We start from the raw sequence: 27,250 nt of genomic DNA on the forward strand, positions 1-27,250 counted from the left end.
GCGGAGGCACTGACGACACGGGAGTGGATGCGCGCTCGGGCCGGGGCTCCTGGGGAGTGAGCGCACGAGTAGCCACCGCCCGCCCGGAGCCGCCCGCGGGCCAGTCCCCCTGCGCCGGGGCGGGCAGCCCGTCCGCGCCGCACCCGCCGCAGCCGCCAGCCCGCCTCATGGCCACCAGGGTGCTGACCATGAGCGCCCGCCTGGGTCCTGTGCAGCAGCCCGAGGAGCCGGTGTTCGCGCAGCTCAAGCCCGTGCTGGGGGCCAGGGAGGCAGCGATCTTCCCCGGGGAGGACCTGAAGCAGCAGCCGCCGCCGCCTCAGCAGCAGCAGCAGCAGCACCCGGGGGGCGGCGGCGGGGGCGGCGGCGCGACCCTGCCGGCGGAGGAGATGGTACAGGTAGGCGGCGACCAGCCCTCTCGCAGCCCGCCGGCCATCGCCCCTCTCCCGCGGCGGGCCGCCCGGGCGGGGAGCGGCCGCTGAGGAGCGGGCGGGCGGGACTGGGTGGGGCCGGCTGGCGGGGCCGGGGCAGCGGACCCCGAGGTGCCGGGCTGAGGCGGCGGCGAGGTGGGGGCGGGGGCCGGCCGGCCCGCCCGTGCGGAGGGGCGCGGGGCAGGGAGGGCTCGCGCCTTCCCGCCGGCGGCGCGCGGCGAGGCGGCCCGGGGCGCGGCTGAGGCGGCCGGGGCTGAGGCGGGGCGCGGGCTCCGGCGGCGGCCGGCGGGCCGGCCCGGGGCGGGGGAGCGGGGCTGCCCCCGCGGGTGTGTTGAAAACTACAGCTGCTGCCTTTGCACTTGCCCGGCGGCAGAATTAGAGCGGCCGCCTGTCCGCCTCGCCCACGCAGGGAGTCATGTTCGGGGGCGGGGGTGGGGGAACGGGGGACACGGCGCACCGGGCGAGGGGGGACTTCCCGGGACTTTCTGCCGGCCCCAGGAGGCTGCCTGGGAGCGGACCCGCAGGCAAACAGCTGGAGGAGCTAAAAGCGGGAAGGCTGCGGCCGCGGACGGTGCCCGCTGAGGGGCGGCTCCCGGCGGGCGCCCCGGTGAGGCACCGGCCTCCGCCTGCGCGGGGGTGCCCGCGGCCCCAGCCCCCGGCGCTGGTGGGACGGGGGTCCCGGGAGCCCCTGGCGCTGGGCAGCGGTCTGTCGGGCGCTGCCTTTCGGTGGCGTCTTCCACAACGAATAAATAACTCCAGCCTTCAAAGCGAGCTGCCCTCGGCTCGTAAACAAGAGCTGGAAAAAGTAGCCTGGCATGTCGGGGCAGATCCAGATCAAAGGGACGGGAAGGCGGCTCTGTTTGTTTGTGGTGTTTACCGGGGGTCTTTGAAGAAAGGTTCTAAAATCCACTTTAGGGCAGAGTTGCTGTCTGTCAGCTGCTTTCTCTTGCGGGGTGCTAAACGGGTCTGGTATGAGCACTGTCTTGACGGGACAGGGGGGAATGTAGCATTTGCCCACTGGAGAGTGCGTGATAAATGCTTTGCCGATGACTGTACCAGTAATGTATCGGGCTCCAGCCACCCACGGATTCCCTCGCACCACTACGCTAAGAGAATGATTTCCCAGTAATTAAAGAGCTCTCCTAGGACCGAGGCACGGACAGGGATGTGTTTATCACGCTATTAGCCAATTATACGCTGCACAGATTATTATTTTTTTTTAAAGCGTAGTCCTGGAGACACTTTACACAAAGGGTACTCTGATACAGTCAGCCCATCTTCTTTTTATTGCATATTATTCATAACTTTACACTTTGGTGTCATATTTCTAATCAAATACCTTTCTTTTAAGGATGAAGAATTATGGAAGTACAGAAAAAAAATATATTAACATTATTTGCAGTATTAGTATTCAAAAAGCCAGCAGAGGATGTGGCTTTTAGAGTTAGCATTTCAAAGAGAAGCGAGTGAAACAGATAGGCAGTCACCCTGCTCCCGCAGTGAATTCCAGAGCAGGAGATCTTCAGATTAGGCACAGCGCCTGTCATTTCTGCACCTTGCACTGTCTTGTAGGCATCAAAGATGAAAGTTTGTTGTAAGCTGAAACATCAGATCGATCTTGCTCTGTGTGAACGACTTGTGCCATGACTTTATCTCCTTGTCCTTGATAATGTTGATTAGCGCGCCGATTATAAAATACAGGTTTTCATTAGGGTGGAGGTTTATAACTTCCTCCGTAGGTAGCTTGTGGCTGGCTGAACAGTATTGCCTTCTATTTGCAAAGCCTGACACGACCTGCATGCCACCGTCTTTCTCAGGTGGTAACAAATCCCATGGATTATGGTCTGTTTTGTTTTTATAGACAAGATGTGAGATGGAGAAATACCTGGCACCTCAGCTCCCGCCCGTTCCTGTCATCCCCGAACATAAGAAATACAGAAGAGACAGTGCCTCGGTTGTAGACCAGTTTTTCACTGACAGTGAAGGGTTGCCTTACAGCATCAACATGAACGTCTTCCTACCTGACATTAGCCACCTGAGAACTGGCCTGTACAAATCTCAGCGACCCTGTGTCACCCACATCAAGACAGAGCCAGTCACCATCTTCAGTCACCAGAGCGAAACTGCTGCCCCTGCCCCTGCCCCAACTCAGGCCCTCCCCGAATTTACCAGCATCTTCAGCTCCCACCAAACTCCCGACGTGAACAACATTTTCATCAAGCAGGAGCTTCCTACTCCAGATGTTCATCTTTCCGTCACACCCCAGCAAGGCCAGTTATATCAGCTCTTGAGCTCGCCGGATTTAGATATGCCCAACACTACTACTCAGGCAGCCGTGATGGACTCCCTTAACAATGTCTCCATGCCGTCAGCCATGGCGGGCCTTAACACTCTCTCCTCGGCTGTTCCACAGACTGCAATGAAACAGTTCCAGGGCATCCCCCCTTGCACCTACAGCATGCCAAACCAGTTTCTGCAGCAGCAGGCCACTTACTTCCCTCCTTCACCCCCAAGCTCAGAGCCTGGAAGTCCAGACAGACAAGCAGAGATGCTACAGAATTTAACCCCTCCTCCATCATACGCTGCAACTATAGCTTCCAAGCTGGCCATTCACAATCCAAATTTACCAGCAACTCTGCCCATAACCTCCCAGAACATCCAACCAGTCAGGTACAACAGGAGAAGTAACCCAGATCTGGAGAAAAGACGTATCCACTACTGTGACTATCCTGGTAAGCGATCTGTGCCAGAAAATCCCAGTTCTCGCAATAAAAAAAAAAAGTGTGAATAATCATGGATGAGGTATAAGTGGTTTTCTTTAGCTGTAGTCTACACCTAGGGAGAACCGAACAATTCTTGTCAAAGTAGAATTTCTCTTCTTTATTGTTTTGTGTGGCACACTTTCACATTCTTTAAATAATATGTACCCTTTTCTTCAAATCACTTGTAATTCTCTTAAACACCTGAGCTCATTTTACCATGCTGTAAAACTTGATGTAAGTCGGGGAGCTCCTGCTCTCACTTTTCCAGTACCTGTGATGGAGCACAGGCTTAGTTTGTCTAGCACAGTACAGCTCAGTTTGAATCAGGTGGCGCTGAAAGAATTGTTTCAGCTTCTGGTAGCCGAGGCCACAGCCTTGTTAGGGGATTCAGCTGCCTGCATAAACCCATTAAAAGCTATCTCTGAAAATTGTCCACAGATGGATTCCCTTCCAGCCTCTACTTCTCCTATGCTGAAGGGGAAGAGGGACCTGACTATAAACTCTGCCTCCGTGTAGTACGTGATCCCAGATACAAGGCACTCACGCCCATGTGAGCATAGAGAGAAATGTCTGCCTGTGGTTGATCTCCCTCTTTGCCATCGTAATTCTCAGCGGTGTATCACCCATTTGGTGTGCTGTATGATAAATGCTTCATGGAAGAGTTATGGTGAGCCCTGGGTGACAGTGACAGCCAAGTCTGGCTTGATCACATTCTCTAGGAAATCTTAAAAAAAAAAATAAAGTCCCCTTCTGAGTTGTCAACTTAGGTAGCAGGTGTTACTGTACATATATTGTAGTAGGTATTGGTCTATACTACGTTAAAAGGTAGTAAGTCAGAAACATAAGCATTTTTCTCTTTTCTGTGTAAAGCAGCATACGTCTGGGAGCTTTCTAGATCAGATTTTACTTCTAAATGGTGCTGGGTGAAGCGTTTCCAGATATTATGCCAGCACTGAGTGAGGAAGTTTAAACATAACGTGGAGCATTCCTGTTCTCCCTACTGAAATGCCTCTCTGCTTTTTTGTTTTGTTTTGTTTTAGGCTGCACGAAAGTTTATACAAAGTCTTCTCACTTAAAAGCACACCTGAGAACTCACACGGGTATGTACTCACTCTCTTACTGCCTGTTCATTCATGGTTTACGTATTTTCTGAGAAAGCAAGTGTGTTTGATCTCCTGTCTTCTCTCTTTTCCGTAGAGTGGTGTGGGCTCAGGCTGGCAGTTCAGTTAAGAAAAATTTAAGGTTTGGTCAATGAGAAGAATAGTTGCTTTTATTCTTAATGCAGTTTTGTTAAACCTTTTATAATACAGAACTCAAAATAGCTAAGAATAGAACAGACGGAAACTTCCCTTTTCAATCTAAAATGCCATGAAGTGTTTAAAAAAAAAACACAAACCAACGCTTTTTCCTTGGGCAATGAATTAAGCGTAGTAATCATGTTATAGTTTTCAAGATTTATCTAAATAGATATAATTTTCTGGTTTGGACTTTCTCTTCGACTTGTTAGAACTATTTAATCCTAGAATTTTTGAGAAATATCGCAAAGACTCCCAAGGTAACTCCATTTGCTTCATTCTTAGCATTAAGTGTACTTTCTTTTAAAGACAAGTGGTTCTGCATATTTACTTTTTTAAAAAAGGCATAATTTCACAGTTTTGTCAGTGAAAGACATTAAAATGGAGGAAATGAAAAGTGTCAGTGTATCACGCTTGTTTTTCATATCTTGATCAATTTCTGCCTGCAGCTACGGAGGCAGTCCCCACTCATGGGCCCACATGGAGTGGAGCTGGGGACAGTGTTTCTTGTGCGCGGGCGCAGGAGCCATGTGTGCAGAGCGCAGCAGTTGGGAGGTGGAACTACCCTAGATGCGTCTTCCTAAGGGTTCACCTGCTGAGGCAGGGGGAAGGAGGAGAGAGGGAGACAGAAAAATGTAGCTCACCAACAGCATGCCTGAAACTATTTAGGACAGTTCTTTGCTGGGATCTTAGTACTGCTCGTTCTAAATCAGTGAAAAGCACATGACTGATTTTGTAAAGAAATCAAATGCGAGGGCTATGACTCCTGTTTTTAAAACTGAGTATGAACCCCAGCTCTTTTACACGTGGACCTCAGTTCAGACCAAAACACTAGTCACAATTCAAGTAACTTGCTTATTGAAGCAGGCTGTCAGCTCTGCGGCTGTGCCGTTCAAGTAACAGGGTTTCACCTGAGTTTAAACCAAACGTCAAAACAGAACAGCATGAGCTATGATCTAACAAAATGTTTCACTGTCTCTATGGAAACAAGGCTGTCTATTCAGCAGCTATTTTGAATGGATCGTTGGATTATCGTAAAAAATTTATTATCTCCAGGCTAAATGTTACTCTGGAAATTTTGTTTTGATAGATGAGTTACTTGTGTTGCAGTTGCAGTAAAAAATTAAAAGCACCTGTACAAAGGTTATTGCTTTGCATTAGTAATAGACTAAACAAGAACACTGTTAGATTTTGATTTATATAATCACTCATTAGCAGTAAGCTTAGTAAGAAAGGAGTATTTTCATGAGGCTATAAACCTGAATAGTGTCAGAGAGTATAATCTCATTGCTGTTTAATAAATAATCTGTAAATTTGTGTGCGATTTCCACTTACGCACTTGAGCCAGCAGCTAAATACCAGTTTTAAATATCTCACTTGCTATTATACAATAACTAGGAACAGAGATAAAAGCAAAGTTTTAGTCTAAAAATGAAAATTATACAGTAAACATTTGAAATGTACACTTTTACTTTTTTAAATCAATTTATATCTTTTTTTGAACCTTAAGTAATAATGACTTCAGGGTTTATAAGGTTAATACTTGTGTGCATAGAAATACCACATCACTAACATATTGCTTAGGGTCACTAACGTTTATTGTTGCCTTCACTTTATAGATATTTGACCTTAGAAATGTGGATAAATGTGCAAAGGTCAGAGGAGCTGATGTATTCATGGAAACAAGAATGTTGTTTTAGATAAAAATCTAGTGAACTTAAGCAAGTCTGTAACACAAAGGGTCTTCGGGGGAGGTGAATGAAGGGATAAACTGTCTAAATCGTGCAGTACATGCAAGAATGTGAGTCTGTATCCTGTTACCTGCATTATTTCAGAGTTTGCTTAGTTTAACTCTTGAACATTCACTTAATACTTGAAGATTTCAAGCACCAGTTGTGATCTCTGCCTTAACATATGGTTGAAATGTGTATTATGAGCAAGATCTATGACTTACCAAGTACGGTAAATTTGATTAGATGAATATTAAAGTAAATGGGCACAAACTCGGGGAAGCCTGTGAAGTTGCACAGCTTCCCCAGAAGCGCAAGGGAATCTCGCTATTGATCTCCAAAGAGAAGAGCTTGATGCCGAGGGCTAAAATTGGGTGTGTGCCTCTCCGCGTCCCATCCCCCAGAACTATGAAGTCATACAGCACTATTAAGCTTTGATTTTCTGGTTTTTAATTTTTTTTTTTTAAATACTTTTGTGAAACCTTTACCTTCAAAGTCTAAAAGCAAGTGTCACGTAATCCATTTCAATAAAGTTGTGTGTGATATTCTTTCAAATCCCTTCAGGGATAGCAGACCTGTTTATCTGGCTAAACCCGTTCTTTAGTAATCATGGACCACTGAAGTTGTTTTCTCCTTATTCTTAGTTTCTTAACAATACCTTTTAAAATGGGCTACAGTCTCTCTCTCATCCCAACCAGTCCCCGCCCTTCTCAGCAATCTGTCATCTTAAAATAAAAGAGCCTGCAGCAAAGTTTGTCTGCCATTAAAAGTCAAGACAGACCTTATAGTTTTCCTTTTGTATTGGAAAATCTCAGCCTTTTCACAGTATTTATTTAGCAGCTTTTCTCTTCTGAAAGGCTTTCACTGGGTTTAGTAGACGTTCTTTGAGAACAAACCTCTTTGAGAGCAAACCTAAGAGAAATGTTATATTTGATAGGTGGAATGTAGGCTGTAGTCTTTTCCAGTTCAGATGTGAATACACTGTCAGACTTTAAAAATTACATTTAAATACAACTATAAGAAATGGGCAAGAGGAAAGCCCCTTATATTTTTCTTCCTAGGTGTTCCCAAGCTTACCTTATACAAAGTCAGGTAGTATAAGCTGGTATAGTTATTCTGATTTAATGTAATTACACTGGACTTTTGCTGTTGGTTAGGAGTTCATTATTCACGTAAGAGCTAAGCAAGGTTAATGTATTTGTACCAGTCACTGAAGCAGGCACACGTTTTTCTTTCTCTAGTTAATGCTGTAGTGTTTGTAAATTATGAAGTAAATTTTAGTTGCTGATAAACTTGTAACCCCAAAATTGAACATGAACAAAGATTCGAATTCTGGAAAGATACAGGGCATTTTGTATCATCTCCATGCAGTTCTGTAAGAGATGTTGGTAAATTTTAGTACCTTAAAACACTTAATATTAGCTGTTTTTGAAACAGGTGAAATGGTATTCAGTGTGCTAAAGTACCCTTTGGAACATCTCTCAAAACAGACTGAATTTTTTGACCACTTGAAGGAGGGATTTTCTTTTAAAATAATTTTACCTGTTAGTCATGGAACAAGTTGTGTTTCATAACCGGCATGGTGCAACTACAGTATATAATGAGGGAGGGGGTTATGCATTTATTGCAGGCTGCCAGCAGTAAAACCACCTTAAGGCTCTGTGTCCAACTTGAAAAACATGCCAGGTATCAGTGAAAAGCAGTTACATGCGTGTTGTAGATGAACCTCATTTCGGTTCCTTTTCTGACGTCCGAGCGAATACATATATATTAAGTAATCCTTTAGAAACAGCAGTCCTATAACTTACCCTGTTAGATTTCTTTATATATATTAAAGATTTGGCCTGTGGAAGTTGAACCTTTGATACGCAGGGCCCTGGAATACCCTACCTGCACCCTACCTGTAACTGCAGAATTGCTACTGGCTCCAGCGTGGTGGGTTTTTTTAATATTTCTGTGAACAGCTGCATGCTTCAGAATTGTGTATGTTTTTAAGAGGAAAATCTGTCATTGTTTTGAACACATCAAGGCACGCACATTGAGGACGTTTTCCAGCTGCATGTTGGTTTTCCCTATACAGAGCCTTTGTACAGGCATGTTCTCTGGTCACATGGTGGGCTTGCCATTAATAGTTTCTAGCATTAACTGCAGTACTATTTCATCTCTATCTATAGATCTAGTTTGTATTTCGTGATGGGAAGTGGCGGCCGAGATAACTCAAGAGAAATGGCATTTCTCTAAATGAGATGCACTCAAAATACTTCCACTGTCCCTAGTTATTTCAAATGTTTATGTAGGCATGGGACAGCTGCCGACTTGTGCGGCTGCTCAAGGTGTTAAACATTTTATTTTAGATCTCTGCCTCAATAGATCCAGAATTAGGCTCTGATGGTACATCAGAATTAGAACCAGTTGTGTGCAATAGATTTCAGCAGTCCATAGGACTCGGCGCTCCAAGTTTACCATAGCTGTATATAGATGCTTGTTAAAGGTGGTACAATACAGAATTGCCTGGGAATTCAGGATGCCCATTGTTCAGAAGGGAAGATAAGTGGTAGTTGGACTTCTGCTGGAAAAAAAGCATCTTGTATTGACTCAAATCATCCTGAGACTTAGGTGAGGGATTTCACTCATAGTACACAAATGGGAAATGGAGGCATCAAAAGCCTGCTTTGTTTGTGGTTGCAGTTTTCTGTGTGTGTCGCAAACCTCATCCTGGAAAAATATTTGCGTCATGAAAACAGCTATTAAGTAATATTTCTGTGTCGATTCTGCTGCTTTAACCTGTTAGATGAGTCAGTTGCACAGATTATACTTTAAGGAGGTGTCGGTAAATGCCATCATTGATAGAGACAATAAGGAAAAAATGCAGGAGAGTTAAATAAAACTGTTGACAAAGCGCATTAAAGTGTGGTGTCGCTAGGCACTGCTGGAGAATATGTTGGTATCTTTTATTTATGAATTCTGCTAAATCCATTAGTTGCCTGTGTCAGAAATGGAAGTACATTATTTTCCTGTGCAAACCACAGTTTAAGGGAAAATAATGTAATTTTTTTCAAACACTTTGTGAATAATGGCAGATCTTGTGATTAATTGATCCAGTTCTTTATCTGTAGTTGTAAGTAAGTATGCATGTTTGAGTGTGTGCTCAAAAGGGGGTGAAATCTTACAACGTAAACATACATTTTACGTAAATATTACTGGTCATTCACATCAGTGTCCAGCATGCAGTTTTTATGAAGCAGGAATTAAATTCCAAGGTGTCAGGTGAGAGGTAGTCCTGTTAGATTTTAGATATTGAAAAGAAAAGCCTAATATTTTCTTTTTGATTAAAAGCCTAGAAAGTCCCTCTAAGCATGAAAAAGCTTAAAAAAACTGTTGTTTCTGTCAATTGCTGCCTGAGAGGATTAAACTTCAGTTCCAGGATATTTGATTCCTGATAAGGAAACTGTTGACCTAAGAGACTGGCTTTAAATATAGTTCATTTTGAGACCGCCCTACATAGGCTAATATAGTACCAAGAATCACAGCAATTGCCAGTGATTAAAACTTTCCATTATTTGATTAGACATTCCTTATTGTAATTAATTTCAGGGCTTGACTGGGACGATTGACTCCTGGTTCCAGGGTAGTGTGTTGTTTGTTGTTTGTTAGATGACCTGCACCTCCCATTGGTGAAAGATTAGAAACATTTAAGTAATGTCCTAGTTTAGTCTGAGTATCTTGGTAGCAGCATTCCTGTCCTGTCAGGCTGCATTATTTATATTCAGTGATCTGCAACAACTCTGATTAAGGACATATTAAAACCTTTGATTTTGGCAAGTGTACAGTGCTTTGCCTTAAGTTAAAACAGCTTTAATGTATTGCTTCCAATTAAATTTTTTTGTGTGTGTGTGTGCATACAGTAGGTGGAAATCTGGAAGTCTACAGTACATGTTTAATAAATTCCATTTTAAGAGCGCCTCTTATCTGACTGTAGAAGAGCCAGTGTTATTGGTGTGAGAGCTAAAGAACTGCTCTTGCACCACAGGCATAGATGAGGAAATGCGTTCTCCAGCACAGAATGTGTAGACACAGCCATGCACCCCAGATGGATGGATTTCTTATAAACCTAGTTAAAAAACAAAAAATTCCTTTCCTCTTTGTTTGCATATCTCCTTGAAGAGAGACCACCTCTGTTAAGACAGAATGTTATACCAGAAAGAAAATAAACCATCGCACAGGACAGTCAAGATTCCCTAGTAATCCGTGAGCTGCGTAAGACAACACTTAGCAAAATAAGAGTGCTTCAAGCATTGGTGGGAGCTCTGAGAAGATAATGCCTTCTGCACCTCACTAGTCAGAAAGTAAATGATGTACTAATCTCTTGACCATCCTTTTTGCTTACCGGTCCGTCATCTCTTTTCCTGTTCGTGCTTTTATTAGAGAGATCAAATATTACTTGATTTATCAGTGATTGGACTTAACGAGGCCTAACAGCTCTCTGTTACAGGATTCCTTAAAATGCTTTTCTGTTGTGAAGCATTACTTAATGGTCACCCTCTAGCCATTACTATACTAGGCAGAGGCTTTATCACATTTGAAAATGTGCAGCATATGTTATGCATTCATATCTGTGGTGGGCTGGATATTTCAAGGACTAAATTCATTTTGTCACTCACAAAATAAGCTGGATGTACGTTGCATACTGTCAGCCCTCTGATCCATCTCCATCTTGCACAAGCTAGAATTTCAGTGCACTAAAGAACTTTTAAACACCTGAGGGATTATTTTTTTTTTTTACGTTTCAGCTTTCTGCTCTTTCTCAAAAAAATCCCCCTGTATTAGAAAAGGGTAAATCCCCAACCAACAAGCTGCTTTTAATGTTCACTATAGCTTTAGTCGATGTCAGAGGAAGGTCTAATTTTAGGTAAGTGTCGGGAGCTACAAACTTCTTTTGAATGAGTGCAGACATACACCCGAGCAACTACTTTCAGTTCCAGTCAGCCTGGAAGAGACTAGGGTTTAAAACCCTGATGCTATGAACTGGAAGAGAGCTATTTCAGGCAAACTAAGAGGAAAAACATTTCATTTGTTCTTATTTTTTCTAAAAATTTGAGGCTATAACATGTCAAGAAACTAAGACAAATAATGTTAAGCTGTGAAAATTTTGAAAAGAAATACACCAGAAAATTCTGAGACCACATAAATCTTTATAATAATTTGTTTTGAAACTGGGCGTAATATAGGTTACGTAGGTAACTGGTGCAATTATGATGCAGAAACCTCTTTGCCTACCACTTTTTTATCACACCTAGTTGAATATTTTTAAGGCCAAACACTTGCAACCAGAAATAATTTCATAATAAACACAAGTAATAGTAAAAAGATGGAAAGAATGGGGGGGGGGGGGGATGTCTTCATACTTTTATACCCTTAGGAGCTGTAATCAGGTGTTGTCTTTTTGGAGCCTTTGAAAAGGCTGCTGCTTTTTCTTCTTCAAGGAAGCTCCAAACTCATTACTCTGACAGAAATTTCTGATAGGAAATAAGAGAAGTTGTAGGCGTTGGCTGGTGTAATACCTGTATTTGGATTTCTGCATACCAGTAGAGTTACCTAACTTTAGGTTTGAAAATCTGACCCTTGCTGTTTGCAGCTTTATATTTAGAGAAAGCCATCCTAACAGTGAATTGCAGAAATAAAGTCACAGAACTCTTTGGTGAAATAAGGAAGCTTATTTTCTTGTTAACGGGGAAATTAGTCACTAATGGAGGTTTTCAGTGACTCGTTTTTTTATGAACAGAATTTTAAACAGAAACATTTTCTGGAACAGAGGCTGTATGTTGAAGAGAGAGTGTCATCAAAATGACCACCCCCCCACTGGTGACCCTGTACCTCACCCAAGTGAGCATGGCCATGATGGTTGCTGCCAGTGGCTAGAATTCATGTTAGGAAAGCAATTGCTGCATTTTGGCATGACTAATCCCAAGATGATGAATTGAAGAGAGAAGAGCCCACGGTGTGCCTCAGTGGTCCAGATCATTCTCTTGTGGTATCGACAAGGATGCCAAACCTTGGGATCTACCTTGGCATAGTTTATCTGTTGAAGTGGCTGGTTTTGTTAGCATGGTATATGTGGATATCCAGACACCTTTTTGACATCCTTGCAATCTCAGAGCATTATATTTACTTTTTTTTTAATAGACATGTTGCAAGCAAAATAGTCTCCTTTCAGGTTAAACTCCCTTATCTCTTGACTAGGTAAAGCTCTTTCTGTAAAAGAGCTTCCAAGCTAAACATTGGGGCTTAAAATTTCTGTGCTCAAGCACAAGTCTGTTTCTCATGCTCCACAAATGTATTTTTTTTTTTTAACTGGAGAATGGATACATATTAACAGCTCAAGAACTTAAAGATATATTTTGTGATGTATAAGCCTAGCAAAATATTTTAATTCGGTGATACTGGAAGGAGGTTATGCAGAAATCCAATTAAACTTATGAAGTCCCTATCCTGTTGAAGTATAATTTAAAGGAAAGCAGTTCTGTTTCCCAGAAGTGCTGTGTATAATATTTCTGGCTTGGGAAGAAAGGGTTGGAGTGTGCTATTTGGCTGGAAATCGGTACCAGCTTCCTCCATGGTGTTTTAGTTGAACAGTGTTGACATTCTAACAAATCCCATGGAAGCTCCCCTGAAGTGGAGGAGTTAGCTGTTTTCTTGCTTTTACAGTGAAATATCTGTTTGATACCACGATCGTGTTCCAGTAACCGAGCTGTACTGCCTTCATATTTGATGACCAGTGGCATTCTTGGTTTAACACTCTATAGAAGCCCTAAATTGCTGGAGGAAAACCAAATATTTCTGAAACTTTACAGCTACTGTATTTCGCACAATCATTAAAGTAAACAAATCTTACATTACTATATAGCCAATGAAAACAGTGGATAAAGGGTTCAGTGTCCTTTGTTGTGTATACCTGCTTTTTGAAAAAATAAATCTTCAACCCCAAATTTGTCAGTGCTTTAAAGTCAACATAGCAAAGAAGTAGGATCACTTCAGAAAATTGTAACATGAGGCTCTTTTTCCCTTGCTGTGGGAACTTAAACTAAAATCTTACTTCTGCTAAATGACAAAAAGCATGTGTATAGGTTGAGAGAGAGAAAACACTACCAGCTAGTTGTTCTGCTTGCTTTAAAAGAGTGAAAATAATCTCCACCTTCTTTTTCATGCCCCCCTTCCTCCTTGCCCAAAAGGAAAACATTTGAAATTGATTCAGTTCTTAAATAGAACTTTCCAACGGAAACTAGCATTACAAACATAGATATTCAGTATTTTACCCCTAGGATTTATTCAAAATAATCCAGGCCTCTACGCTGGTGCTAAAAATACATTTTCCAGTTCTCACCGTTGGCCAAAGCAGGGGTTAAAAGCAGCATTCTGATTTTAATTTCCAGTACATAGAAGTAATACTGTTAAAACAATCTGTGTAAAGCACCAGCTTGTTCCCCTCCACGCATCCCCTGAGCGCTACTTGGTTTAGCTCAGGTCTGCAGAAGTCAGCCGGCAAGGAGGAGCAGTGCTGTTCCGCTTGGCCCTGCCTAGCTCTTCCCCTGAGCAGTGCTCTTGCCCAGGGGGATTCATGGCTGTGGCAGGTGGTGAAGTGACCAGGACAGTGGGGTAAGGTTTGGATAGTGTTTCTGGGAAGTTGGGTCCCCTGGAGTTTGATGGGCATCTGGCCATTTGATTCGGTGTTGAATTGGAAGCTGTGGCACCCAGCAAGGCACAGGGTTCACCGCTTCCCCAACAGCTGGCAGTTCATATGCCAGGAGCCTTTGTATCACCTGCTGATGCTGCTCACAGGTTAAAAGAAGTTTTAATGGGGACAGCAGTTTCATTTGGACTCAGACACGGTCACGTACCACCTACACGGCATAACTTTGCGACTGCTTTGTCAGTACAGCGTAGTCCGATACTCAGTGAAGTTGCACATACTACATACCTCCTTGATGCCAGGCTTGGAAACTGATTTTAATCTCCTGGTCCCCATTCCAGTCTGGTCTGGATATTCCTGGGCTTTTGTTCGACTAGTGGTATTTTCCTGCCCTCTTTACCATTTCTTTCATTCCTTGTATAATTCTGCATGAGCAGATTGAGTGGATGAGCAAGCATTTTGAGTGTATAAAGGCCTGACTATGTATATGGTCTGTCTGAGCAGCTAGGATAGCAGGATCGCAAGTCTGGGGATTCAGCATCAAGTATAATATGGCAGTTTTAAGTGAAGGCTTTTAAAGAAGATTTTGAAGCCAATGTGGGAGAAAAGGAGAAAGAAAGGAGAAAAAGAAAGAAATACACTGGCTTTAAGTTAAGGTGTAGTTTAGTTTTTTAAGTTTAGTTGAATGCAGGAGTAATGCTTTTGTGCAACTTCTGTATGTGCACATTTAACACCAAGTATTCACGGATGATCTCCCTGGTGCTATCCCTACGGATCAGCAACACAGTCTTTTGCAGACTGCATTAATAACCCAGTTTAAATACATTATGATGTATATAGTTTAAAAGATCCCTTCCTGTATAGATACCTTTCCTGTCATTCTGCCATGAAGACCAAATGTGTTACCTCAGATGGCTTCTCTGACTTTAGAAAAGCATTATACATCGAGTTTGAAGTAAATCTGTATTTTAACCTACAGTATATGATGCATGGAGCAAAAAAGAGTCCTATGTGATGGATCATTCTGATCTTCAGTCAGCATCAGACAGACTAAATTCAACTATGACAGAAATGTAAAGTTATTTGTGTTCTAATTTGCCATCCACCAAATAATTTTGAACTCTGAGAGGCGATGCCAGGCTCTAAGTTTGTTTTTCTTAAGGAATGATACATTTCCACTGTGATTTCAATAAATCCCGATCAAGATTTATGCAAAAAGGAGGCTGAGGGGTTAGTTTTTCTTGTTGAGTTCTGGTTCTGGTTGTTTCCGTGCTGCCAACTTGAAGCCACATTCCCTTTGTGAGCAAAGGGCTGGTTCTGCTCTTAGTAGTAGACACAAAGTTACTAGTTAGTTGATCACAAGAAGCAGTAGAAACTCCCGGGCAAAACCAGTTTCATAATTCCATCTGAATAATGAATTAGTGTCTGTGAAGTAATGTTTTGGAGTTTCTCAGATGGTGTTCTCTGCATGACTGGTGCAGAACAAACAGTCTGATTGCAGGATATTGGCTTCTGTCTTTCTTCTGCGTGCTCATATGATGGTAAAATAGAGATTGAGACCGTGAGGGTAAAGATCTGAGACCGACAGAGAGGGAGAGGATCTGTAAGGTGTGTTGGAAAGGACTTTTGGAAAGCTCAGCCTTGGTCTGATTCTGCTCCAGATGAAGCTGTTGCAGAGTTTAGTAAAAAAGGATATAGATAACAATCCACTCTTCCAACTGAAGAGTGTTTTTGTCAACCAGCATCAAGCAATAGCCTATAAATAGGTAATCTTAGCCTCTTTCTGTGAAGCTTGCTTGTATGGTGACATCATGTCCATATCAGCTCCAGAGCAGGTGCATGTACACTCATAAAGTTCTGGTTTCACATGGAAGTCATCTTGGCTTTGTGGCTTCATATTTCTCCCATTTCAACAAACACCTATAAATTATAGGCATGCTTAAAAGACTCTGTTTGTACTTTTAAAATGGATGAATGCAAATATTTTAGGTGCTTGGGCCAGTATATTCAAGACTAGCTGGACACAAAATTGTGTTCAGAGCTGCTGTAGTACAGCAAGTTTTCAGAGATGCCGTGCTGCTTTGTCAGTATAGACTGATGGAAGCAGCAAGCACTTGCCACCTCTAAAATATGGCTATTTAAACACCTGATTGTAGACACTTAATTCTGAAAACGGGTGCTTTGATCCTTTAGGTGCTTTCCCCTATCTATAGCTAGCCCAAGCCAGGATGCTGCAAGTTTTTATTGCCTCTGACATTTAGAAAATACTGTCCCCGTTGTGTTTGTAACACACAGTGCCCCTTTCTTCACACATCAGAAGCTCTTGAAAATATCTGCACACCACAAAGAATCTTTATAGAAATCTTCCTTCCTATTTCAGACCTCTTAAAAAAACTTCTGTATAACTTAATTCACCCATTTTTAAAAGGTACAAGTGTAAGTTACAAACTAGGCCAGACAGTCACATGAGACTACATGGGTTTTTTCCTACTCCCTGTCATACTGAGATGAGTGTAAGTGAGCATATTTCAGTCTCATGCAGTTTTTTTACTTCTGTGCATTTCTTCTGTACTGTAGCCGTCTCCAATTTGTATGTTTGAGGTATTTTACTGAGGTATTAAATCACAGATTCAAGAGTAAAATTCACTGAAAAAACAAAGGGGCTGTTTGGGCCCTATTGAATAGAGCTGTGAATAATTAGGAAACGTCAGGTCCTGTTTTGTCATAGTTCTGTAAGTTCAAGAGCAACGCTATTCAATGTGATCTCACATCAATTTCCTCCTGAAGAGTGACAGCAGTCTCATTTCTACGTGCTCTCTTTCAGGTGAGAAACCATACAAGTGCACGTGGGAAGGCTGTGACTGGAGATTCGCTCGCTCGGATGAATTAACGCGCCACTACAGGAAGCACACGGGGGCAAAGCCCTTCCAGTGCGCTGTCTGCAATCGCAGCTTCTCCCGCTCTGATCACCTGGCTCTCCACATGAAGAGGCATCAGAACTAGAAGCTGGACTTGTCGTTGAGGCTGTTTTGTATCTATGCAATTTCCTATTGACTCTCGACATACAACTAAAATTAGTTTAATTTTTGTGTATGAGTTATCCGTTTAAAAGAAATCTCAAAAGAAACTGGAAATGTATATTTTGTATATTTATGCAGAAAAAGGGAAGACACTGTATCACAATACCAGAGTGTTCGGTCATTTGTTTGCTGTCATGATGTATATGGCTTTAGTCAGCAGGTTTCATCTCTTTACAAGTATTATGGCTTGACACATTGCAGCTTTGTACATTTTTCTTTTTCTCTTGCAGTGTTTTGACCAAAGCACTGTCACTATTGTGGCAATGTTTAGTAAATGAGTTAATGAGAGGCTGCAGATGAATGAACGCAGTGGAAAAGCCATTAATTGTAATCTGTCAGGTTTTTACTGGACATATTTAGTACTTGTGGGGGTTTTTTTAAATGTTAAGTCATTCTGTGGAAGTAAAATATGTAGAAAAATTCATAAACGGCCATAGAACAAAACATTTTGTTCTGTACGTTGCATGTTTGCAAAGACAAAGATTTTGTAAATTTGCAGATCAGCTTTTTAGGTTTAATACAAAAGTTTTTTAAGAATCGTCTGAAAAAAGTAGTTATTTTACATTTGATAACATGGCACATTTACAAAAAAAAAGTTATTCAAATACCTCTCAAAACAGTACCAACTTAGCTTCATTTTTCTTAAAAGAAATGAGCTAAGTATTCAGATGTTTTATACCTGTTAATTCAAACGGTGTGCACTGAATATTCAAAGCAGGATTTTGTTTTCAAATTGCTTAAAAGGGCAAAACATGTAGAATGAACTGTAAGTCAATGTGGGAAGCTTAAATAACGGGGATAGTTACAATGAACACAGAATGTTAAACCTCTTACTATAAGCTAAACTTAGTATTACTTTAAAAAGAAGGATTTAGGATGCAATTTTCATACATCGACATGTTAAGCTGGTTCAGCACCAGTATGATCTAGTTTCGTGTGGACATTGCATGTAATTTACTAGAAGGTAAAGGATACAGTAATTTTGTTTAAAATTACAGAGCAGTTTAGTTAAGCCACTGTTCAGATTGACACACGCAGGGGAAAATTTACTGCTGACAAAAGTAGCTGAAACGCCACTGAAGTCAATGAAGTGGTGCCCTTTTATGCTAACAATGACTTTGATCCACCGTGTTCAGCCTTGAAATAGTAGATGAAGGGCCAAAGATGAGGTTAGACCATGTAGGATTTGGCCAGACAACAGGAGAAAACCAAACAAACCTATTAAATTTCTGGACTTCACAAGCCGTAATATTAAGCTGTCAACCAAAGGCTAGAGTAGACAATCAAAATACCAAAAAAAGGGTCTTGCAGGAAAACCTAGCTTTGTTAAAACTGTTGTTTGTCTTTATTTATTTGTGGTATATGATAGACTCTTTTTTTTTTTTTTTAAGACAATTTTACATATACTTGATAAATTATAGTTTTGTTTGTTATAGTTAGAAATGTTGCTCTTAATGTAAATATTTGACAAACGATGTAAATAATTTTGTAAGGCTTCAAATGTTTATATGTGGAAACACATGCATAAATTGGTTGCTGTTTTGCTTCTTTTGCCTCTCCCCTACCTTATTTTTGTATTGTGGTATTTCCTATGCAAATGATGGAGCAAACAGCTGTATAGTTGTAGAATGTTTTGAGAGAGAATGAAATGGTTTATATATAAAGACTTTTTTTTTTTTCTTTTTGCAAAATAAAACAAAGTGCCTGATGTGTGTGTGTGCATGTGCATGTGCTCTCTGCAGCTTCTGACAATGAAAGTTCTGTGGTTTTGCACTGGGAGCTGGAAAGCGTAGCAATATTAAGCTAAGAATGTCTTCTTCATAGCAGGGTTTGTCTGTTTGGAAAGTACCTGGCACTTCTGCATTTGGCCCTCATGAATATAATAAACGTGAAGGGATAAAGAATAGTGCCTCTCTGCCATCAGAACTTTACAGGGAGTGTACAGTAGCCTGAAACTGGTTGTGATTGTCCATCCACAATAGTGTGATTGTAAATTAAAGGTACAGTCTGGTGCGTACAAATTCTCTCCCACTTCCAAAATGGGTAAAACCTGTTCACACTTTATCTACAGCATTGCCCAAAAGAAGTTCCTCCCCCAAAAGCTCTTTTCATGCCATGGAAAGACAGGAAGGTCCCATAGAAACCCTGCAGTGCCCCCACGGCAGTGTCTCCTTTTCAGTATATTTCCCCTGGGAGATGGAGGTATGGTTCCGTTGAAAAATTGGAGTGGATGTGTGTTCAGATCTGGGGGTTACATCTGTCTTCTTTCCTCTGAGCTTAAAAACAGGCATGCTGAGCTTTTTAAAAGGAAGTCACCTTAAAACTTAATAAAAGTTTAAATATAATTTACTATCAAATTATAATCATCCAATTAAATCAGCTATCAATTCAGTTTTGTGAACTGGCTGCTTAATTCTTTCTTGAATTTCTCTTCTTTCCTTACAACCTTTGATTTTTGTGTAATTGGTTTTTCTCTCTTAATTAGCCTCTTCTACATGTCAGCTAATCCCTCTTTCTAAAAAATACCTAGGATAGCTCTAAAAAAGTCAAAGAAGACCTCGTTAATTACCAAGAAAATCTGCCTGTGTCTGACCTAACTGCAACTGCAAGCGTAAGAGCGCTGTTTTGGAGAACAGGGAGAGAGAACTCCCACAAGCGTTGCTGTGGCATTCCCCTTTTCTGATGCAGCCATTAGAACACCTGAGTTTCTTTGGAACATTTTGGCTTGGAGGGGAAGCTGGCAATGAGTTGGGCAATCATTTGCGTGCTGTCACTGCAAAAGAGAGCTACCAGAGCTTACTTTGTTGGGTGCAGGATGAAGTGAGTAACGGCAGTGTCACAGGACGCTCAGAGACACAAGCCTCCCTGTTTAGCTCAGCCCACCAATTTGGGGCTGGACCAGTGGTGGGGTTGGTAGCCTGCTCTAGCCTTTTGCAGTGAATCTTTTCACATTCTGCGCTTTGTCCCAAGTCCATAGATGAAGGCAGCGCTGGCTTCTGAGCTTCCCATGCCTTTTCACAACGAAAGCCCGCTGATTGCATGGTTTCAGCCTCCAACATTGCCTCATACTTGTTTTAATGTTTCTATTGCTCAGCTACCTGGTTGCATAAACCAGCTTCATGGCTTCATATTAATCTTGAATGAAAGGCCATAATTAGTCCCATCTGCTTCAGCAGCATTTAACCTGATGGAGACAGAGACAAGCACAGCAGACCCGTGCACTGGAATCCATTACAAAACCAAAGGTAGAGGAGCTTGCTCCACCGTCCAGTGCTATGCTGGGAACACACAGTATTAACAGCAGTTCAACAGGGTGGCTGATCTCAAAACCTGCAAGAAAAAGTAGTGTCACCGTAGCCCCCGCTCAGTTCTTGTAAAGCATTTGGCATGGAGTCTGCCAGGGTTCTGAGGCCACCCTCAAATTCAACTCTCTAATTATCCTTCAGCACCCAAATTATCATTCCACACAGAGGGAAACTCCGCTTGACCAACTGGCTTTTCTGGTGGCCACGTGAACACTTAGTCCTCCTCTTTGACTGTGTGCCAAGTTCCTTCCTCTGGTTTTCAGTGTGAGCTTAGGGCCCGATCCTCCACGGAAGTGCCTCTGTGCCCACACGGGATCCTTGCACGGATCCTTGTTTTAATCTGGTTGGTACAGTGCCACGAGGCTCTGCCGTGCTCTACAAGTACAATAGTGGTGTTGCTGTTGACTTTCATGAAAGAGAGCCCGGCTCAACAACTGACTATTAGCCGAAGGAATGTGGTGAATTACTCATGTGCTGAATAATGCATCCTGGCACTTTGAGTGTTTCAGGACAGAGGGAATTTATTGGCCACTGTAAGTAGCAGAAGCAGCCTGATGGGTATGCTTTTAATAAAGCAACTTGCATACTTTGCTTGTGTTTACTTCTTCCTCTTCTCCTCCACTACTAACCATTAGGCTGATGTTGTCATCTACTGTGCTCCTAGCACCCTCACCAGTGCTGCTTGTTTGGGATTGGGGATCTGAGCTGACACAGGCCACTGGAGAAGCCCATGGCGGACCTAGCAGAGTCCAGCCTGTCAACAGCAAACAAAGGCCTGCCTACAGCAAAGGAAGAGTGCAATGGTTCCTGAGATTTCTTTGATGCTGTTATTGTGCTTCTTAAAAATAGTTGCTATTTATATATAAACCTGTATGCAAATATAAGATGCTGCGTGTGCGTGTGTGTTCATTTGCGTATTCAGTTCAGTTCTCAATCCTGGCAAATCCTTGCCTGTGATGACACGCCACAGCTGTGAGCTCTGCGGGCTAGCTGGAGAGCGGACAGGGGAGGAGAAAATGGGTACTCCTGTGTTTCCACACCAAATTTCCAAATAACTGGGGAAATTTAAAGGTCTGATTTCCCTGCTACGTGTGCTGTACTGAGGAAGAAATGCAACAATGAATTTCTGTTTCCAAGGAGTGGGTTCTTTGTTTTAAAGTCTATATTTAAGAGAGAAAGAGAGGGAGAGCTGTGGGGAGAGGGAAGGGCAGTTGTACTGCAGAAACAAAGCAAATTTACACTGAAAAAGAGAGTAACTCTTCAGCTAGGCAAGTTAAAAACATGAGTTATTTCTGCAGGAGAACCTGTGCCGGTGGCAGCACACAGCATCGTGAAATGAGGTCTCAGGTGTTTGTCAACATGGATTTCCTCCTCCTTTAGCTCCGCTTTTCCTTCCCGGTCTCTGCCTGGCCCAGTTTCTGCTGCTCATCAGTCTCAGGCTTATTTTGTATTTCCCATTGCTCCCACAGCTCCAGCTACTGCTGTTGCTCCTTCCTCCCCCCCCAGCCAGCTGCAGGTGATGGGCTTGGGCTAGCGCTGCCCCTGCCCCTGCAGGCTGCACGTGCCCTGCTGCTGCTGCACTGCTCCTGCTGGGGCACACACCTCACCTAACTCGGGTTTTAATTCATGGCATAAAGCATAACAGTGTGGCTTGTTTACTTTCTGCCAGTCTCCCTGTGTTGTATAACCAGGACAAACTTTCTTTTTTTTTCTTTATGTACAGCGCTTGTGTCAATATATAGGACATGCTATTGCTACGTGCATAACGACTTTTGCACCCAGCGTGATCTTCTTTCTGCACGGGGCTCGGGAAGCTGCTTAGAGTCTTCTCCTTCCCATGGGACTGAGCAAACACATGTGATGCCAAGGGGGATTCTCACACTTCTGAGGCAGCATCTCAGAAACGTTTAGTTGTTCAGCATGGAATTGAGGGGTTTCCAGCCTTGCTTTTTGTGCTGACCTCCCTGTTTTCCTGCCTGACTCTTTTTTACTGTAGTAGAGTCAGTTCAGTAGCTTAGGCTACAGGAAGCTTTAGGAAAATGTGGTTTGCCTCTTTCTCAAGAACTGAGGAGTCACATTGCTTGATTTGCCATCTCCTCTGCCTGGGAAATCAAAGTCTGAAGTCTCTTCTAAATAATATCCCCAAAGGCCATTTCTCTTCCCAGCCTCAGTTGTTGTTTCTGTTTATACTTGTTTTGTTTAGCTGGCTATTGTTATTGTGGTTTGTCATTATTTCCAGCCCATTGGGGTGGATCACTAGACCAAAAAAAGGACATAGGCACCCTCAGAGGGACCAGAGCTTCAGTCTCCCAGGTCAGTAGCCGCGCTGTGAGGCTGCGGACTCATGGCTCTCTTTTCCCAGTCACACGAATTCGACGCTCTCAGCTGCTCCCTATGCTAGGCCTTGAGGAGGACGAAAGCAGAGTGAGCCCTCTCTGGGCCTCTGAATAGCTCATGGCCTCTGGTGGGTCTCCTGGGAAGTCAAAATGTCAGCTTTCAGCTTTTTCAGGGCTAGGACAAGTGGGTACCGCATCTCCCAGCCACCCAATGTTTGTCCTGCTTCGTATCAGAGGGGCACCATTACCAAAGTCCTTCAAACCGGTGGCTTTGCAAAGAAAAGCAGCAGCAGCTTGTGAGAAGCTTCGTCCTGTACACATGCAGAAAGCAAGCCAGAAGAGTGCCTTTGACATTAAGACCCTCAGAGGATTTAGGCAGAGTAATACCTTGTTTCTGGATCCTGACCAGGGTTGAGCGCAACCCGAGTTTCTAACAGCATGAAGCCTAAGGCTCTGCTGCGTATCTGCACAAGCACAGCTCTAGGACCATGAGGAATTTTAAACTCATAAATTTACTGGCATAGAGTTTAACCTGTAGGGTTAAACATTAGCAGTATGAAGGTTTTCTGGATTATGTGCTTACGTTACACCCCACCTTAGGTGCTAAATCCCTTTTAGGTGGATCAGACCTGATGTTTTGCTTCAGCGAGAAGAAACAATGTGCAGCTTCAATAACTCACATGACTGGAGAAGGCTTAAGAAATCTGTTTCTGCGGGCTGCATTGGCACCAGAGCAGTCCTGGAGGTCTGGGTCTGCAGGAGCAGCCTTCTCCCTTGGTAGTGACGGTGCGCACTGCCACCACCTTACAAGTGACTCTGGGCACCTTGTACACTTCAGGCTGCTCCAGGAACCTCCATCACTGATTGAAATGGTATAATGAAGTAGGACTTAATTCTAAAACCTGCTGCATTTAAGTATGACACGAAAGAAGATCTAAGGTGTGAGAGTATTTCTGTCGGGGAGTTTTCACAACAAATTTCTGGATTCCAATCTTTTAATCTGCAGTCTCTCCTGGGGCCAGGTCCAGATTTGATCCTTAAGAAGACGTTTATTTTCCAGTTTTGTTTGAATACAGTGGTCTCCCAAGAGCAAAACTGGTAAGATTTCTGCTGTGGAAGATGGCAGAATTCTTGCCAGAATAACATCATTTCCTCTGTTGTCTATTACCAGTAAAGAACCTTACATGGTTCAGACCTTTCCCCTCAGCCCATCTCTGATGAGTCCCTTAAATGAACATTCAGATTTGCAAAGTGTTGGTAAGAAAAGGCAATAGTCATGTGTTCAGATACTTTTGAAGTTAACATTGCTTTGGCTTGGTTTTTTGTTCTCAGTGTTCTCAGGTAAATAATGAAATAGCAGAAGTTTTCTTATACAAATATTTGTGTGCTATTACTAAATTTACCTGTGGCTTCCCCTCCACCCCAAAAATTAATAAATCTCTGTTTTCCTAACACTGCATTTGGTTTTTCTCCTGTGCTGTTATCGGGCTAGAACGAAGAATCATTTCTCCTTTGAAGAAGCTCAGACAAATGGGTAAGCCAGGCTAAATGTCCCCAGGGGAAAACTTACTTCATTTCTGAAACATTAACAACAGCAATCAAATGAAATGTGAGTATTTTCAGAGTACATACTGTGCCTTAGGACATTTAAGCTAATTTCTTGAATAAAGGAACTTTTCAGTAACCTTAAAGAAGCATGCCCTGAAAAGACAGTTCTGAATACCAGCTATTTCTGACATGTACTATCTGCAGAAAAATTAGGCTCAGGGGACCCGCACGTTCCTCTTTTATCATCTTTGTGAGATTATTTTGTGTATTTATGTTATTTAGCTTGCATATAGTGGCTGGTAGATGTTTCTTCATTTGCTTGTGGCTGGCATTGCTGTTTTGTCACATTCCCTTAGAGGCATGTCCTGCTGTTTCTTCTCAGCGTTACTCACTTTGTCCCTGCAGTGGGGAATAGGGTGTCAACTGAAGTCTGGTGGATGAAAGGAGGATGACCATCTAACCAGTCTTCAACTTGTTTCCAAGCAAGTATCCTTTTCTTGCAAATACTGCCAGCCACCACTGCCCTAAGTGTGTGGGTTGGCGCACCTGGAGAAACATCGGGGGCTGGCACATTTGCTGATAAAACTGAATGAGCTTGAACTGTGTGGTATTTGCACAATTCTGGTCCAGGGTGCTTGGCCCGTGCCTGGACAGACACCTGATCTGAATCTTTTTCTAGTGCTCAGTTTAAGCACAGAAAGTTCCCATCTGCTCCCTCTGAGACTTTTACTTCTTAATGCCACTGGGGAATTAGCAAAATGGACAAACGTGTTTCCAACCCCCCGCACCCCCGCACCCCCCCACCCCCCCCAAGAGTGTCATCCTTGGCATTTAAGCATAAACATCTGAAAAAAACCCTACCCTTAGCAATTAAGGAAAACAAATCAATCTTACAGCCAAGGCAATGCATAAAATCGGTCTACAAGCAAACATATATGTTTATGCTGGGAAGCTGGATAAGCAGCTTTCTCCTTGCGATGGCTAGTTATGCAGGCACGAAGTTCCAGCAGCCACGGCTGTGCCTGTACTAGCAAATGAAGCGTGGTCAGGACCATTCCCTGGTGCTGAGGCTGATGGAGATAGAAATGGCTGCATCCACACTGCTGGCCTACCCTTCCCTCCGTGCTCTGCACACAAACCGCCTGTCTAGCACGGCCCCGGCCCACGCCAGCTGTTGGCCTGTGCTTGGGAATTGTTCGGGAAAGTTGGCCCCGGCTCTGCTGTGCCAGGCGCTGTATTAACAATTAAACAGCACAGACAATGGCCTTCCAGTGCCTGGGAACGTTCCCCAGTGCTGTTTCATTTACCAAGATGGACGTTAGCTTTAGAGTTCAAGCTTTGGCAGATTCAGCTGGGCTTCCCCCTGACTTTAAAAGGAGGGAAGCAAACAAACAAACAAACAAAATGGCATTCAGGGGAGCAGTTCTGCTGCATGTGGTCCTTCTTAGACCCTGAGAAATATGCAAATACACAGGCTCTATTGATTTCCTTCAAATTACTCCGCATGGACAATAGAATAAAGACAAAAAGCAGAAATGACCCAGAAAATTGCCTTACTATTAAGAAAAGGGAAAAGGCATTTTATTTTATTTTATTTCATTTAATTTCATTTTATTTTAGTGAGTGACAGAGCTTGAGGAAGAAGTCTGGTTAGGGGGCTCAGCTGGGAGGCTCCTCAGGGAGCTATGTAGAAAATAGGGGAGGAAATGTTTGGAAATGATCCTTTTTATAAAAAAAAAAGGGGGGGGGGGGAGAGAGAGAGAAGGAGGGAAAGGAGAGGTCTAATCCCTTTGAAGCTTGCAGTTTTATGAGAGCTTTGTCCTTGGGAACTGCGCACCAAAGATGACTAGAGCCGCTTCGGGCTTTGCAAAATTACTACAAACATAGGGTGAGTGGCTTTATCATAAAATTGGAGTGGCTATTAAAACTTCAAAGGAGACGTATGACCTGAATTTTACCTGTCACAGTCTGGAGTATTTATTAGAAGAAGATTTGATTCCTTTCTTTAGTTAACAACCTGGTACTCACGTGAGGTCATTGGCTAGATTATGGTTTTCATTGGTGGTATGACAGATTAGATGTTACTATTTTATTGCTTCTGACCTTGGGAATCCGTAAACCATTGGACGGGTGAATGCTGATAAAAAAACAACCGGGCTCCTTTAGGAACAAGAGCATATTTCTAATGCTTTTCCATCGACTACCACCCAACCAGGCTGACTTTGACAGCACACATCCCTCAGAGGATGCTGGGGATTGTAGTCCTTTAGGAGCTCCGTCAAGTAGTGCTACTGTCCATTTACTGGCAAACCTTGAAATAAGAATACCCCAGAGGAGGGGCAGACTCAGTAGTCAAAGTGGTAGAGAAAGACACTGTAATAAAGCCATCTTTTCCCAGCAATATCCATGTGTTTTCCCAACCTTTGTCCTTCCTCCTAAATCTGCTGGTTGGCTCTGCTTGAGCCAGAGTGGTTCAACACCTCGTTGTCCCATGGGCACAGGCAGCCCCTTCCCTTTGTTCTTGATGGGGCTGTGAAATTGGTCACCCCTTCTACTGCCTTGTTTCCTTCTTATTTTCAACCTTTTCCTTTCCCTCCTTTGAAACTCTTCCCCCAAAGACAGGTCTGCCTATCGCTTCCTGAGCTCCCTTCCAGTTCATTCTGCTGTTCCTCTGCCCATCTGCCTGCCCCCAAGAAGTGCTTTTAATGGCCCTTTTAAATGAGCAACTGCCACACAGACCTTTGGCATCCCAGACTGCTTGCATTGCATCTTAGCAGGCATCTGCGTGAATATGCTTGCCTGCAGCTGTACTAGTAAATGTTCAGAATAATTTTACTAATATTTGCATTAGACTGAGATGCCTATTGTTTTAAGAGAACATAGCAACAGCATTTTGACAGTGCTCAAGTAGGATCCTCAGTAAAACTGTTAATCTGCACATTCCAAATTTAGTGAAGTAACTTCTGCAATAACCTAGCTAAGGAAATAAAAGCATTAAGAGCTACCTTGATTGAAAGGTATGGTGCAGCTGTGGCCCAGTTGAGAGCAGAACCTGCAACTCTGGATTCTGAGGCAAATA

General features: G+C 43.0%; 1 protein-coding gene across 1 annotated transcript; it reads left to right on the plus strand.

Annotated features, from left to right (window-relative positions):
- On the plus strand, positions 1 to 18,690 carry KLF5 (Kruppel like factor 5). Its single transcript, XM_037378392.1, has 4 exons — positions 1 to 395; positions 2,290 to 3,160; positions 4,231 to 4,290; positions 16,727 to 18,690. Exons 1-4 carry the CDS (start codon positions 168 to 170, stop codon positions 16,903 to 16,905), a joined length of 1,338 nt encoding a protein of 445 aa, XP_037234289.1. The 5' UTR covers positions 1 to 167; the 3' UTR covers positions 16,906 to 18,690.
- Positions 18,691 to 27,250: the final 8,560 nt, after the last annotated feature.

This window comes from Falco rusticolus, chromosome 2 (assembly GCF_015220075.1).
Source record: "Falco rusticolus isolate bFalRus1 chromosome 2, bFalRus1.pri, whole genome shotgun sequence".
NCBI lineage: Eukaryota > Metazoa > Chordata > Aves > Falconiformes > Falconidae > Falco > Falco rusticolus.